This window comes from Excalfactoria chinensis, chromosome 6, assembly GCF_039878825.1.
Source record: "Excalfactoria chinensis isolate bCotChi1 chromosome 6, bCotChi1.hap2, whole genome shotgun sequence".
Taxonomy (NCBI): Eukaryota; Metazoa; Chordata; class Aves; order Galliformes; family Phasianidae; genus Excalfactoria; species Excalfactoria chinensis.
The window spans coordinates 651,308-666,672 of record NC_092830.1 but is presented as its reverse complement, the minus strand read 5'-3'; the positions used below and the strand labels follow the sequence as shown (position 1 = coordinate 666,672).

The following is a 15,365-nucleotide window of genomic DNA, read 5'->3' as shown; positions in this document are numbered from 1 at the left end:
CCCCTTAGGAACTGGGATTGCTGGGTGTTGGCTTCTTAGCCACAGCACTACATTGCTCTGCGCCGGTGCTTTTGGGATAAGAAACAAACAAAGGACTGGCTAATTTTGAAGACAGGGCGTCACTTTGAAGAGTTGAGAGGAGCAAAATTGTTCGTGTAAAGTAGTCCTTGCTTTTAGATTCTCAGATTAAGCAAATTACCTTCTTGCAAACAGATCAAGACATTGAAAGTGAAAGATGCAATGCCTGTAATTCCACAAAGAAGTGCTAATTTGTTTGAATCCAGATGCTTTTCCAAAATCTTTTCATTAGAAGGCTCTCCTAGTTTGAATTGCCTACTTGTCACTTTTTGTTTTAATGTGATGGTCCAGTTGTCTGTTTGAAAATCAGCCCAAAAGCTTTTCCAGCCTCGAAGCCTTGAATTTCAGGCCCTGCAGCAGAACATAATGCGTTAATTATCCAGCCTCGTATTATTACGTGGATTTGTAGCGGTGCTTTCCTCATCCTCACAGACATTTATTACACTGTCGAAGGTCATTCATTTGAGAAACATAGCAAAGCCATGTTGTAGCCTTCTGCTTGAGAAGCAGCTGTCATGGAAATCTCTGCTTGGTTCACTTGTAAGACTGCGTTTTCCTGCAGAATTCCCTTCTGTTGCTCTGTCTCATATGAATATGTTGTTTTGAAACTCGGCTCCTTCACATTCTGAGCTAGTTTTACGTGGTGGTAAGGGAATTGAGAGCCACAAGGAGGCTGTGAATGGGAAATGGGTTTCCAAATGAGGAAGGAGCGGTCAGGCAGTGTTTGAAAGATCAGTTGTGAACGCGTCTGTAATTTTGTTTAAGTTTCAGAAGTAAACCCTTAATTGTGTTTTGCAGGATATGAATGATTACTCGCCAGTATTTAGCAAGACTCTCTACAGAGGAATGGTTGCTCCTGATGCTGTCAAGGGCACTGTTATCACTACCGTCTCAGCTGAGGATCAAGATCCCCCGGTAAGCAAAAAGGTTCTGGTAATACTCTGCACTCAAGTGGGGAGAAATCTGTAACCCCTGTAAGTGACGTACCCCTCTCAACAGCAAAGGCGATCATGATGAGTTTCACAGAGCAGTAACTTGTACATTCCTGTCAACCTGGCCTTTGTCATTCTGGACAGAGGCTGCATCTGTGAAAGGATTCCCAAAGGTGACAAGTCAGTGATACAGCTCCTTTCTGACAGGAGGATTTTTGGAAACCTCTTCATTCTACTCCCCAGTGATGATAGGCGAATAACAGGAATAGTGAAGCAGGGCACACACGCCTGGCTTTTTGTGCAGCTTAGCAAGGAAATAAAACACAACTCTGTAAGACTGCTGCTTTCTTGATTTGCATTCATTGCTGGGGCTCTCGTGGACCTGAATAGCCCACCAGCTGGCCCTATTGGGCTCTGTTTGAACAGGGTGGTGGTGTTTTGGGGATGAGGCTTGTTCTTGCCACTGGCTTTTATTGCTGCTCCCTAGTGAAGCAGTTGATTGACAGAACTGAGCACATATGTTTGACTTGTTAGCTATTCTGAAGGGCAATATCAATTTTTGTAATCAGAGTTTGATGAACATTGGTGGCCAGACGATACGCTGAGGACAATAAAAGCCAAAGATGTTCTGCCAGCCAGGTTTAATTTTTAATTGTTAGTGTTTTGCATATTAAGGAGAATAATCCTCAGGGAGAAGTGTTCAGAGTGAACATGCCATGCACATTAAAAGCTGATGGCAGTGCTTTGACACAAATCAACTGTAGCTTAGCTAAATATGCTTCATAGTAATTTATTTACCACTCAAGGACAGAATACTAAAGCAGTGTTTCAGTAAGGACAGTCCTGCTATCCCCTTGTGGTGTGCATCAGCTGCTGGTTACTGAACTTTGAGGCTTTTAGGTAGTTGGAGTCTGCTAAAGTTCTGGACTGTTGTTTGTCCAAAATATATAAAAGACAGTATTATCAACATACCATGGACCGTTCCTGAATAAGAAAGCACTCTGCTGCTGCGGTGCTTCTATCTAATTAGTAAGCTTTACCTTCAAATAAATGGCTCTGAACTGCATTCATTATTTCAGGGAGTTGGGCAGATGGTGCTTAGCTGGAGAAAATTCTCTGTTGCTCTCCCCAGGAATGACTTGGAAACCAGGGACTCCATTTCTGTTAAGAGCTTTCATCCTCAGTAGTTAGCAGCAAATAATTGAACAGAAAACATTCTGCCCCTCTCACAAGTGGAGTCACTTCAGAGCGATCTGCCAGTGGAGAGTGGAGAAAACTTGCTTTGCATGACGATCAAAACTGTGCAGTTTTTTCATTGCAACAGTACAAATCTAGAGTGCTAAATCCATCAGTAACGCTTTTACAGTCCTTGCTGTGTCCCAGCACCAGTAGGTGTTTGCTCCTGTCACATTATCTCACTGATCTTGGAAAAAAAACTATGCAGAAAAGGATAGCAGGGATCAGTGAAATAGGACAGATTTGTACACAAATGAGTTACTGGGTTTAAAAAATAAAGTATTCTTGACTACCAAGATATTATTATGATTTGCATGCTGATTTTATTTAACGTTCTCTCTTGCCTTACAAAAGGTACTTTGGTCTGGATGAAGTATTTGCCTGTTCTGATATGGCATCCACTTTTTAAGTCTAAGCTTTAAAGAATGAGATGCAGTTTCATTCAGTGTCTTGGTGACGGATGTTGAACTGATGGACGTATGTAATTTGTCATAGTTCCATGGAATCTGCGCTTTCTGATGCAGACTTATTTCTCACTTAGAAACCAAGCGAAGCAAGCCAAAGCAAAACTCCTGATAGCTTGTTAAACTGTCAGCCTCGAATTTCTAGAGGTATATTTTGCCCCTTGTCCTTCTAGATTCTCTCCATTTTAAACATCTCTATCACCATCAAATGGACAGGAAAATGTAGGAATTGATTGTATGTCTGCCTGCAGCTCAGTACAGTAGAGAATAATGGCCATCTCCAGTTAGTACAAGAGCAGGAGAATAGAAAACTAGACGAAAGCACTTCCATCTCCCAAATTCCCTTCTTGCGATTTCCTCTCGTATTTATGTATACTTTTTATATATGGGTTTGAATGTTTTCTATTTGAAAAATGTGGGGATTGCTTCTATTTCAGTCAAGGAACGGATGCACGCAGGAGGCAGAAATCAAAATCACTAAATGCTGGGTCCCACTTATTACCATTATAGCGGTCAATAACGATGTTACGGTAAAGGTCTTCAAAATCAACCCTTGCATTTCTTTGATTTGTGTCATGAGTTTAAAATAAAACTGCCCCTGGGCTTTAAATGAATACGCCATTAAGAAAAGCCAGCTGTGGAGGGAAAAAAAGGCTTCTAAAATTGTTTTAGGAAGCTGATATTTTCTTTCAAAGTAATGGTCAATAGCTTTTCTTCTTTTTTCATTTAAAAGAAGGAAGAAAGATGAAACCATGGATGCCTTTGTTTCTTTTTCTGGCTCAGCTAAACCCATCTCAATGATTTGTGTTACTGGTATAAAAGGGTATTTATTGGAGCTTGTTTCCACAGTAAGCGGTGTCACAAAGTATTTGGTATGAATTCACCAGAAATTGTTTTTGTTTGTTTTTTTTTTTCTGGGAAAAAAAAGGAAAGCAACAAAACCACAATCTTTTTCCCTGTTCAGCAAGTGTACCTTTCTCTACACTTGCGGTAATGGGAGGAATATTCTACTTATTGTACTCAGTACTAGAGAGAGTACTTGTTTTTTTTCCTACCTGCTGGAAACTTCTGTGCTCGGTACTAATACTTTTATTCTATCAGTTCAGGAAAACAAACAGACATTTATTAAGTAAATCATTTTGGTTTGAAAGTATTCCGGATAAGAGACCAATCAGTTTGAAAGGTATGAACTTGGATTTTTTCTGTTGTCATTTAACAAGTAGTGCGGATGGTTCCCCTGTCAGCATTATAGAATCATAGAACCACTGAATTATTAAAGCTGGAAACGGCTTCTAACATCATCCAGTCCAGCCATCCACCTCCCACTAATCCATGTCCCTCCATACAACATCTGTGTGTTTCTTAACACCTCTAGGGACAGAGACTCGCTGTCTTCAGCAGATCCTAACTTTGCACTGCAGTGTCATATTAATGTAGATGGTGTGAGAATTCAAACTGAAATGCTCAGCACCTGCATGAAATTCCTCTACAGTAAAGGCAGATGTGTGTTTGCAAACAGCCGAAGAGCAGGCGTGGAGGCTGGAGCTCAGTATTGAAAGATGTCAGGCTCTCCAAAGCTCTTGATAGCAAATGGGACAGCAGCAGTGACAGGCATGTGGGTGGGAGATAAATATTTCAGGCCACTGAAGTTGATCTGGATGAAACATCATCTGCAGCAGTGTGTGCAGGTGCTCCTTATTCACTATGGGAAGTATTCGTTCAGTGATATTGCTGAGAATAGATAGTGTTCTGTCTGCCCTTTGATTTCTAAAGGTAAGCCATAAATATAAATGCAAGCATTCACTAAGGGTGTGGTAGAGCTACAGCTTGTGAAGTACAGGTTACTCCTGCCTATTTAGTGAAAGGTCAGTTAAAACATAGAAACCAGTGTTTTTTGTTGATTAAAACAGGACTTGAAGTGAACGTCAGTTTTATTTCCAACCATTTTCTCCTTTCCTGTCCTTTTCCAGTTATTATTTATCTTTAATACTCAGTATATGCTATAATAGCTCACATTGTTTGTCCCAGGGCAGCTTGCACACGTAGAGGTAAAGGATAACAAAATGCTTAGCATAAAGGTCTAAAAAATGGCCAAGGGAACTACCATAATGGAGCAGGCCCACAGTTACATATGTGGCTGCCGAGGGTACAATTGAGTACATCTTCAGTTCTAAATAATGGGTAAACCTTATTAAAATACAAATCTGTTTTCCAACGTTGAACTGCTTCCTTTGTTTGTTTCCTGGAGGAACTCTGTTAGCTCTACTTGAATTTAATTTCCAAACCAGCTCTGCTTTTGAAAACACTGATCTGACCAAAGGGTGAAGGCAAAAGTGAGGAACAGTGCCAGCAGGTATCCTGTGGGGTACGTTACTTTGCATGGATTTGTTTCATTGGAAAACATTGAAATGTTACATCTTCATTGGAAATGCCAAAGAAATGCTCCAAGCAACTAAGGTAGATGTGCCCATGTCTATAGAATACTTATCTGGAAAAAACAGGGAGTTAAAAAAAGCCAAAAACATCTGAGAGAACCAGTGAGAATAAGCCAACAGTTACAAATATAGCCCAGGATAAAAGAGGAGTCAAAGACTGCAAGGTAACAAAGAGAAATTTGTCAAGAGAGACAGAAAGAAGTAAGTGAATACTTTTTCAGGTGGAAATAAGATATTTGCTTTAGGGCATGTTAGTGCAGATTGAGGGGTGTTAATAGGTGTGGATGCCTAAGCACTGGTCTTTCTGAGGCAGCTCCTAACACCTTAGCTACAATTATACTGAATCAAATTTAGAGTTTCGGTGCTAACATCTCTATGTGCTGCTTTGCTTTAGATAACACAAGAGCTTCAGTTTCTTCCAGAGATATTTTTCAGTCTTTATAGTGAGAGATACGTGCAGACAATGAAGCATGGATGAGGTCGGTGTCAGGCTCTCTCACCAACACTCCTGAGTTTTATCAGCATATTCCTTCGCATCCCTGGCTAGCAGACATCTATACCTTGTACAAGTGGATGTGGAATGGTAAAATCAAATGCACAGCAGAGCACTCGTTTGCACTGAAACATCATTGCTTAAACTTGATTGACTGGGAATGCTTTGGTGATGGGAAAGGTCTTCAAACTTGACTTATTTCCAGTTCTGTACTTGTTTTTAAGTGAGATAATTGCACTTGGAGGGCTTTGAATGGTTAAAGTTTCTTGCTGGCTTGGCAAAGGCACTACCTGTGATTATGTTCAGTAGGTCTATACGGTTAGCCTTATATATACCTAAGTTACTCAAGGACACCTGACAATATGCCTGGAGAGAAAAAGAAGTTTTCTCTGTTGTGATGAGTGTATGCTTTATTGAAGTGGTATCGTATAGTGATGAAGGGCAACAGATGATTCTAATAATTTTCTCAAAGTGTTTATCCTTCCAAATATTAGGAATTGAGTGCAGCTTGAGCTCATGGAGTAACGCTTGGTGTAATAATCAGATGGTGAATATCGCCAGGACTGATACATCACAAGGTGCCTCTTTTATATGGACTATCACTGTGAAAGCTGGAATACTTCTGTCTTGTGCATTTCCCCTGTATGTTCAGATTTTGTTGATCTGGATTATCAATAGAAGCAGATGCAGGAGGCTAATTTTAAAGACCAGCCAGCTTCCAGAGCTCTGGATTATCCCATTTAATGGTTTATCCAGTCTCTCAGCACCTTTACATTCAATTAATCCCCTTTGTCAGGTTGAGAGTAATTGTCCTTATTGTTTTACAGGCATTTGCTGAAAGTACAGTGCTAACAGATATTTAATAAGAGCTTTCACAGATAATTAATTAGAGATAAAAGCATTCTTGAACAGTCCAGGGCTTGATCTTTTAAAAATTATTGCTGTTGAATTTCATAGAGTCTACTGGAGTTCAGTGTATGGGAAGGATGCTGAAAATTCAGTGAGCTCTTAGAAGTAATTTTACCTCATGATTTTTAAAAGCTTATATTCTTTTTGTGTTCAGCTTGTCATGCAGAATTTCCAGATTTCATCCAGACCTGCAGACTGTTTCATCGGGTTGCATACTAAAGAATAAAATAACTTAAAATCGAGCATGTGTGTATAAATATAGTAATACCTGGTAAATGAGAGGGTAGAACAGACACAAGTGCGCAGCTCACAGTTTTTAGCAGGTTTTGAGACCCACCAACATTGGTCACTTTTCTCCCCAAGTTCCTGGTTTTGTGCTTCAGTTACCCAGCTTTGGATATTGGGAGTAATTATTCCTTGCTTCCTTTTGAATTGCTTCCAGAAACATGCATGAAAACACACAGAAGATGATACTGTTGTTATACTGCTCACAATTTGTCACGGCTTCTCTCTGCGTTCTGATATGTGTGCAACCTCTCTGTGCCCCTTGGGAGTTATCACAGTAGTGCACATGTGCACTCTGCGTGGCCTCTTCTTCCAGGGCCTCTGTGTGCATCCTCATGAACTAATATAAATGTTGAGGATGTTTTCGTGCCGTAGCCATCAACTGTGTCCCAGCCGAATGTAGTTTCCCTAGAGCAAATGGAACCTTAAGAAATCATGCAGCAGTAACAAGAAGTATCGAAGCTGAGTGATCTTCAGAGCTGAGTTTATTATTCTTGAATTCCTAGGAAAATTTTGCTTCAAGAGGATGATGGTTACTGCAAACTGAATTCCTGTCTTCATGGTTTATTGGTATTATTTGCGTGGGAACATAACCTTTTCTTTGAGTTTTGCTGTAGACGTGGGAATGCATCTGAATTAATTGAAAACAGAAGCAAAAGAAGATTAATACTTGAGATAATTGAAAGTTGCTTCTGAATAGATTTCCCTGGAAAATTTCTCCGGAGATTTTTCTAATTACGTTGGTGGCAAAATGCAGTAGATAAGAAATGAATTCCCATTTTGTTGTTTCCAGAAATGACAAGAGAGAGGTGTACTTGATAGTCATATCAGGAACAATAACTTGATGAGATTTTTCTTTATTTAAAAACAAATTGCCTAGCGTGTGTATGCTTAATGATGATGATAGCTTCTAGTCCTGCAAGCAAATGTGAGCACCATTACTCTGTAGCCTAAGCGGTGTGGATTGCAGCAGGTAATTTCCTCTTATGATGATGATGAAGAGAAATTACGGGGAGAATGTTGTATAATCACCTCAGTGATCTCTGAAATTTCTCATGTTTTCAAGGATTTTCACCTGTTTAGTGTGCATGGTCTTCTGAAGTACTTCTGCTTACCTAGTGTTGTAGATGCTAACGAGGCTGAACCTTGTAGTACAAGCATATAGGCGGTAGCGGGGCTTTTTCGGGATGTGACGGTGATAGTAAACCAGCCTCTTCCGTCCCCTATCTAGTGATGTACTTTGGGCGCGCGCATTTCAAACGTGCCCTAGGGGGCGTAGACGAAGTAGTAAGGTATATAAGGTATTGATTACTCCTAATAAACGCCATTTTGCCACCTTTCTTGATGAGTCACGGTGGTCCTTTTGGCCCTAGCGAGGGTCTCGCTAGCACCTGGGCAAGTATGGGGTTTGGATTATAATTGTGCACGGCAACATATGGTGCCCCTGTGTGAGGCCATAAACTCCGGTGTGCCTTTTCACTTTCTTTTGGGGGATTTTTCTTATTAGGCGTGTTTTCGGTTTATTTTTTTTTGTTTGTTTGTTTTTTATATAGGGGTGTACTGAGGGGACGGCAGTGCATTCCTCCTCCAGCTGCTCGGGGGGACGACGAGTGTGCCTGGGGGTTTTTTAATCTGGGGTGTAGTGAGGTGACGGCATTGCATCCCGCAAGGGAGCGCCTCGGGGGGACGACGAGCGTGCTTTCTTGTCTTTGTAGAGATTGCCTGGGGGGGCAGGGGTCTCTTTTTTCTCTTTTTGCAGCGCAGGTACTCGTGGATTGCGATCGGGGGCGCTATATTTGCGGCAAGAGTTCCGGGGGGACGACGGGACGGGGCGGGACGACGATTATGGAACTTATCAGTGAGGTATTGTTTTCTTTTTGTAAAGAATACTGTGGCGAGACTGCTCCTTCTTTGCAGGAGATTGCTGCAGTACTTACTTATCTTGAACGGGACGGGGAACTTTCATCCCCCCGCGAGATCCTTGACTGTCGTAAATGGGATCCACTCACTGTTCTGCTTGCAGAGCATGCAGCGACAGCCCAGGCGGCTGCCGAGCTTGTGACCTGGGGCGTAATCCTGGGTGCTCTTAAAGCAGCCAGGGAGGAGGGGAAACTTGTTGAATCGTGTTTGTTAGTTGGGCTTGTGTTTGACCCGGAGCAGCCGGGAGGGCGGCCGGGAAAAGCGGCTGAGGACGGTGGGACCCAGGAGAGCCGTCTGGGGAGGAGGCGGGGAGATGGGACGGGGTCCGGGAGAAGCGGAGAAGAAAAAGTTAAAGACGGCGAAGATGGGACGGGGTCCGGGAGAAGCGGAGAAGAAAAGGTTAAAGATGGCGAATTCCAATCGACCACACCCCCTCTCGACCGCCAAGTGGACACTTCAGCCCCATATCCTTTGTCATTGGGGGGTGGGGAGTGCGGGCGCGCGGCTAATTCGAGTGGTAGGGGAAGTAGGCGTGCTCCAGACCCGGGGGGAGTGCAAACGTGGTGCTATCCCGGGGGGGGGAATAACGGGCGTGCGGCTAATTCGAGTGGTTGGAGAAGTAGGCGTGTTCCAGACCCGGGGGGAGCGCAAACGTGGTGCTATCCCGGGGGGGGGAGTAGCCAGGTCCAAAGGGACTCCGCGGGGCTGCGGCTGCAGGCTTGGATTGGGCAAGTTTCGGCCGGTGGGCCGGCCCCCTCTGTGTTGGCTTGCAGAGCTGCCCGCTGGTGCCGGCGGGGGAGGAGGAGCTGCCGCCGGGGCGGGCGGGGCTGCGCAGGGTGCCGGCTGGGTCTGGCCCGTCTCTGCCCTCCACGCGGGAGGGGGCAGCGGTACGGCTGCTGGCGGCGGCGGGGGAGCTCGCTGCTGCGATCAGTCCGAGGGCCGCCTGATCGGACCCGGGCCCAACTCCTGCTGCGCTGCGCCAACGGGACAGGACCGACAGAGCTTGCAGCTGCAAGTTGTTCGCTCGCTGTGGCTCCTGTTGCCTGCCAGTCATGCAGGGGACCGGGGCTCGATTCGCCGGCGCGGAGCCGCTCCGCCTTCCGGCATCGGGCTGCTGGCTGCTGCCGCGAGTTCCGTTTGCCCCTGGCTTTAAACACACTAAAGACTTTAACGGCGCATGACCCTGTGCTCCCTCACAACACTGAAAGCCTCACATGCGTGATTCTCAAGCTGGTGCAATATACATTCTGGAAAGAGGGGTGGATGACTGAGCTTGGGAGGGATGTGGCAGCTGAACAAGATGATCCCTTTTACCCTGTGCATGGTATAGACATGCAAGAGGGAATTAGAGCAGAGTGCTTGGAATATAAGTTTAGCACTGAGATGATGCAGCTGGTGGGTCTTGATATTCAACCACGTGTTAAGAAACTATGGAATATGCAGAAACTGGCAGGAGCCCTCCAGTGGGTTCGGGGTGCTTTGGGGATACCTTCTCGAATGATGAAGCCCTTGTATGGTCAGCTAAAGGGATCCGACCCAAAAGAACCCCAAAATCCGTCTAGCGAAATGGCTGCAGCTTGGCAAAAGATCTTACAGAGCTGCATGGAAGGATCGCTTGCACAGTGGGACACTGCTCAAGGCCTTGAAATGGCCCAGCTAGCTCAGTTGGTAGAGCATGAGACTCTTGATCTCAGGATGGTGGTTTGGCAGGACTCCAACCGTAGTTCACAGGCTGCTGTCTTCACAAACCGAACGGTCAGTGTGCAGATGCTTGAGGTGATGGCTGTGACGGTCGCAGTGCACCTCTGGCGAATGATACCCTCTAACACTGTTGCTGACTCCATCTTTGCAGCCAAGCAGTTGTCCCGGATGGGCCGGGAGGACTTCCCAAGTTCAGAGGCTGCTGGAATTTTAGATGAGACCTTGGCCTCTCACACGGCTCCTGTTGCATCCTTATATGTGCATGGTCACTCTGAGGTGCCAAGCCTTTTTACCAGAGGTAATGCAATAGCAGATACAGTTGCCAGCACTCCTGTCTTTGGCCTAGGGTCACTGCAGATCTGGCAAACTGGTGTCATCTGGGAGTCTTGCTTGTCTCCCCGTCAAGGGCTGGCTGTTGCTATGAGTGCCTCCTCTACTGTCATCACGGCCACTCAGCATGTCAGGTCTGGCTTGACTGCAGTCTGATACCATTTGGCAACCGCTGTTGCTATGGTCGGTTTGCCCAGTCACGTTGAGACTGACAATGGGTCCTGCTTCACTTCTCGTTTTACTCAAGAATGGTTGGTGAAGACTGACTATGGGAAGTGGGATAAGAGTTCTTTCCTTACAGGAGCAGTTGGTGGGGAGTCCAAATCTGGTACCTGAGACTGTTCTGCTGCTGTTGGTCTCAGTGATTAGTACCGCTCGAACAACAAGCGCGGGGACGTTCTGGATTCAGTCTGGAATTGTCAGGTCTCAGCCAACAGTAGATTCACACTTATTTGTATTTGCAACTTCACTTATCTTTTAGGATGTGTTCTTCTTATCCTATAGAGTGTGATTCTAGTTACCTAGTCACTACATATCGATAACACGTTAATGTAATGATTGTGCATGTTGCCGTGTGCTGATGAGCTGATGGACGCTATCGAGGCTACGGACAGAAGACTTTGACTGCTGTTCACCATACAGAGAAGATGCATCATGCAAGAATGATGAAGAATAGAAAGAAGAATGACGAAGAATGAAGAAGAATAGAAAACATCACGGATGAGAACTGTTTCTCGGATGGTTCCAGACATCAAAGGGACTATCTTAATATACACTTCATTTAGTTGTGGTATTGTTTTCTTTTGCACAAATGTAACTTGCACTACTCATTATATCGGATGAAGCTTTTAAGGTTTATATAAAGTTTATAGAGAGTAAGTTATATTAAGAGTAATATATTAATAGATATTAAGGTTTATATAAATTTATAGAGTAAGTTATGATAAGAGTAATATATTAGTAATCGTAAGGATTGCATTAAGATCAATTTTAGTTTTGTTAAGGTTAAATTTGACTAAGTAGATGAGTAATTCAGTTAAGCTGAGTACAATAGTATAAGTATATTGCATAGAACATATAGAATAATATCAAATTTATAGTAGATTATACTTGGGATTTTAGTGTTCACATTGAAAAGGGATAAATTGTTGTCTTGGGGGGCGGGGAGATGTTGTAGATGCTAACGAGGCTGAACCTTGTAGTACAAGCATATAGGCGGTAGCGGGGCTTTTTCGGGATGTGACGGTGATAGTAAACCAGCCTCTTCCGTCCCCTATCTAGTGATGTACTTTGGGCGCGCGCATTTCAAACGTGCCCTAGGGGGCGTAGACGAAGTAGTAAGGTATATAAGGTATTGATTACTCCTAATAAACGCCATTTTGCCACCTTTCTTGATGAGTCACGGTGGTCCTTTTGGCCCTAGCGAGGGTTTCGCTAGCACCTGGGCAAGTATGGGGTTTGGATTATAATTGTGCACGGCAACACCTAGTAGCGTGGTCTGTCACTTATGACTTCACTGAGCACCCAAGCACATCTGTGAGACCCAGTTCTGGGTTACTGAAGGTGCTGTTTTGCCTGTGGCTGTGCGGTGCTGTCCTTGTTGCTGTGTCCTTCCTGGGCCAGGCTGGATGTCCATGGAGGGTGTGGGGTCGATGGCCTTTATCACTGCTTGCAGTTAAATCATCCAGAGGAGTGGCTAGACTCCACAGAAGCTTATCCTCTTGCTACCTGCCCTTGTCCCTCCCCAGCTTTCCTGTAGATCCCCTTCAGGTACTGGAAGGTCACTATAAATTCTCCTTGGAGACTTCTCTTCTCCGGGCTGAAGAGCCCCAGCTCTCACAGCCCGTCTTTGTAGGGGAGGTGCTCCACCCCTCTGTTCATCGTCGTGGTTCTTCTCTGGACCTTCTCCAACAGCTCCATGTCCTTCTTGTGCTGGGGGCTCCTGAACTAAACACAAACGCCTATCCCAAATTTATTCCTAGGTATTTCAGTTCAGAGTGTGTATTTTGAATCAGTGTTTCAGTGTACTTCTGTTGTATCAAGAAGATGTTGGTCTTATTTACTGAGCTTGAAACACTTTGTCAAATGCTTCTGTTCCAGTTTACAGAACTTTCCTAACGGTAAGAGGCTGGCTTGTGCATTTAAATACACTGTCAGGAACAACAAAGTTCTTTTGTAGCATAGTGTTGAATGCAGATTCAAAATACCGATTTTCTCTTAATGAAGCTTTTGGTTTGGGTTATTTTGCCTGTTAGAGTACAGTGTGATGTCTGAGGTCCACTTAGAAGCTGCAGTGATGCCAGCAGCAGGACTTGCCTTTGTAAGCGCTTCTCTTAATCTACTGCATATCCAGGTAGCAACAACTTAAGTGTGCTGCCAAACAGTTGTACAGAAATCAGTGCGCAAAAGGAAAGAAAAAAATAAGTGTATGTGTATAACAGGCACAAAAGAAGTAGCTTCTTTTTTTTTCTGCACCTTGTCTGGCATTTTCTTTCCTTCTGTTTAGCACATAGAATCATCACAGAGTCATAGAATGGCTTGGGTTGGAAGGGATCCCAAGGATCATCAAGCTCTGACCCCTCTGCCACTTGCAGGGCTGCCAACCCCCATATCTAATACTAGCCCAGGCCGCCCAGGGCTCTATTAGAGGCTCTCAGTGATTTAGTAAACTGCTACTTAGTCAATGTTTGGCCTTGGAGAGCAGGTGAATTACAGGTGAGCAATAACGGTGTTAGTCAAGGGTCTCTTGCTGAGAATGGAGGTAACCTGCTAAAGTTCATTCTCTCCCAGGCATTATCTGTAACCAGTAGAAGGATGCATCCCATCCCAGAAGAAGTTGGTGATACCTCCCAGATACCTCCCTTCCCTAATTCAGATGTTGACCTACTGGTCAACTGTTGACCTACTGTATCCTTCTGATACTGGAGAAACTCTACCAGATGCATTCAGGAAAGCAGCTGTTGCAGCAGAGCCTGGGGTGCTACAGGACATCTCTTCTCTGGGTCAGCAGTTGTTGAGACTGCTGTATTGTACCTTTTATCCAAGACAACTGTGCTGAACATAATTTGCCACTTCTTGGTCACCCACTCAGTCAAAAACGATGAAAGAAGAATAAGATCATGAGAGTCAGTGATGAAACCTGATTTACAGTATTGGAGTGAAGGGGCCGTGCTTGTAATGAAGAATAATGCAAATGACTGCAACAAGTAGTCTTCCTGATGCAGTTGCGAACGTGATGCAGAACAGTTCCACTGCTGCAAGTGTGTGAGAGGTACTGCAGAAGAGATGGGCGAGACAGAGAAATGATGTTTGCAGCATTGCTAGGGAAGGAGACATCCTGGAAGGATGCAACTGAAGGTTAAGAGAGCTCTACGGGGTTCCCATGTTCCTTGAAGAGAGCTGTGAATCTTGGTCCTTCGGCATCATCTTTGCCCTCTGCACTGGTGGGAACTGGAAGGGAAGCATGGGCACCCTGGAGATCCCAGGGACAAGCTTTATCTTCAGCTTTGGATTTTGTTGGGTTGGTTTTGACTGGGCTAGTCATGCAGGTCAGCGCAGGCTACCAGGGCTCTCCTGTCTCTGCTGTGAGAGCCAGCTGCCTGTGAGCTGTGATGACAGGCACAGTGCTCTCAAAGGTCCCTGGGAGGGTGACCGCTGGAGCAAGAGCACTGCAATGCAAAGGATGCATTAAGAAACTTCATTGTAAAGAACAGGTGTTACTTATTTTAGGCACTTGGTGGCAAAACAGTTAAATGAATAGCCTCCTATTAGAGAACACCAAGTTACTGACCAGAAAGATCCATCCTTCTGGCTGCCCATCTTCTGATTCTCTTCTTAATGCTGGTATTTTTGTATGTTTGCATGCAGACCATTTGTGATATGTGCACAGATGCACAGGCTGTCTCTACTTTTTCTTGCCATTAAAAAGGTACTGAACAGTTTGTTACAAGGCTACTGAAATCCATCTGCAATCCATCTGTGTTCTCTTTGTTTTCCAGGGTTGTGCTTAGAACCAGACATAGTGTCTAATGGGAAGAGGTAACAACCCATCTGTTATAGGGCAAGGCCGCAGGTGTCCTGTCACATCACAGGAGCATTTACTCATGACCATCTTATGCTCTCTTCATGGACCACAAGAGCATTTAGGTGGTGGTTCCAAAATGTCTGGTGCTCTCCCGTTCAGCCACAGATGATGAACACGTTGGAATGTGTTGGAATCTCAGGCCAAATCTGAACGATTTAGTTGCTGGAGATTAGGATTTTGAAACGATGCAATGATCAAAGAATATTTACGTTGTTTTGTTTCTGCCTTCCAGGGCACACCAGCAAGCCGAGTCCGGTACAAAGTAGACGTTGTTCAGTTTCCTTACAGTGCCAGCATTTTTGATGTGGAGGAAACCTCAGGGCGTGTAGTAACTCGGGTAAACCTAAATGAAGAGCCAAGTACAGTGTTTAAGGTACGTACTCGTATAGCTGTGTCAAGGGAAGTGCTTCTTATGCTTAGTAGTATTTCACTTTTGTCTTTCCCTCTCTAGCTTTATATTCCATAGAAATATATGAAATTCTTATTTGTTTCTTCAGT

The 15,365-nt window shown here is 44.3% G+C and overlaps 2 protein-coding genes across 12 annotated transcripts in view; both read left to right on the top strand.

The window, feature by feature from the left end:
- The window catches only part of PCDH15 (protocadherin related 15), a 597,589-nt gene that overhangs the window by 510,090 nt on the left and 72,134 nt on the right, over window positions 1-15,365 (top strand). For all 11 annotated transcript variants that reach the window (XR_011904016.1, XM_072339847.1, XM_072339849.1 and 8 more), the window contains 2 exons: window positions 877-993; window positions 15,100-15,240. Coding sequence is in view for 10 of the 11 variants with exons in the window: in XM_072339847.1 (XP_072195948.1) it covers window positions 877-993; window positions 15,100-15,240 (258 nt within the window). In the remaining variant the exon portion in view is untranslated. The remainder of the gene's footprint in view (window positions 1-876; window positions 994-15,099; window positions 15,241-15,365) is intronic.
- On the top strand, window positions 7,959-11,712 carry LOC140254433 (uncharacterized). Its single transcript, XM_072340910.1, has 2 exons — window positions 7,959-9,100; window positions 9,152-11,712. The coding sequence occupies exons 1-2, from the start codon at window positions 8,678-8,680 to the stop codon at window positions 10,937-10,939; spliced, it is 2,211 nt and encodes a 736-aa protein (XP_072197011.1). The 5' UTR covers window positions 7,959-8,677; the 3' UTR covers window positions 10,940-11,712.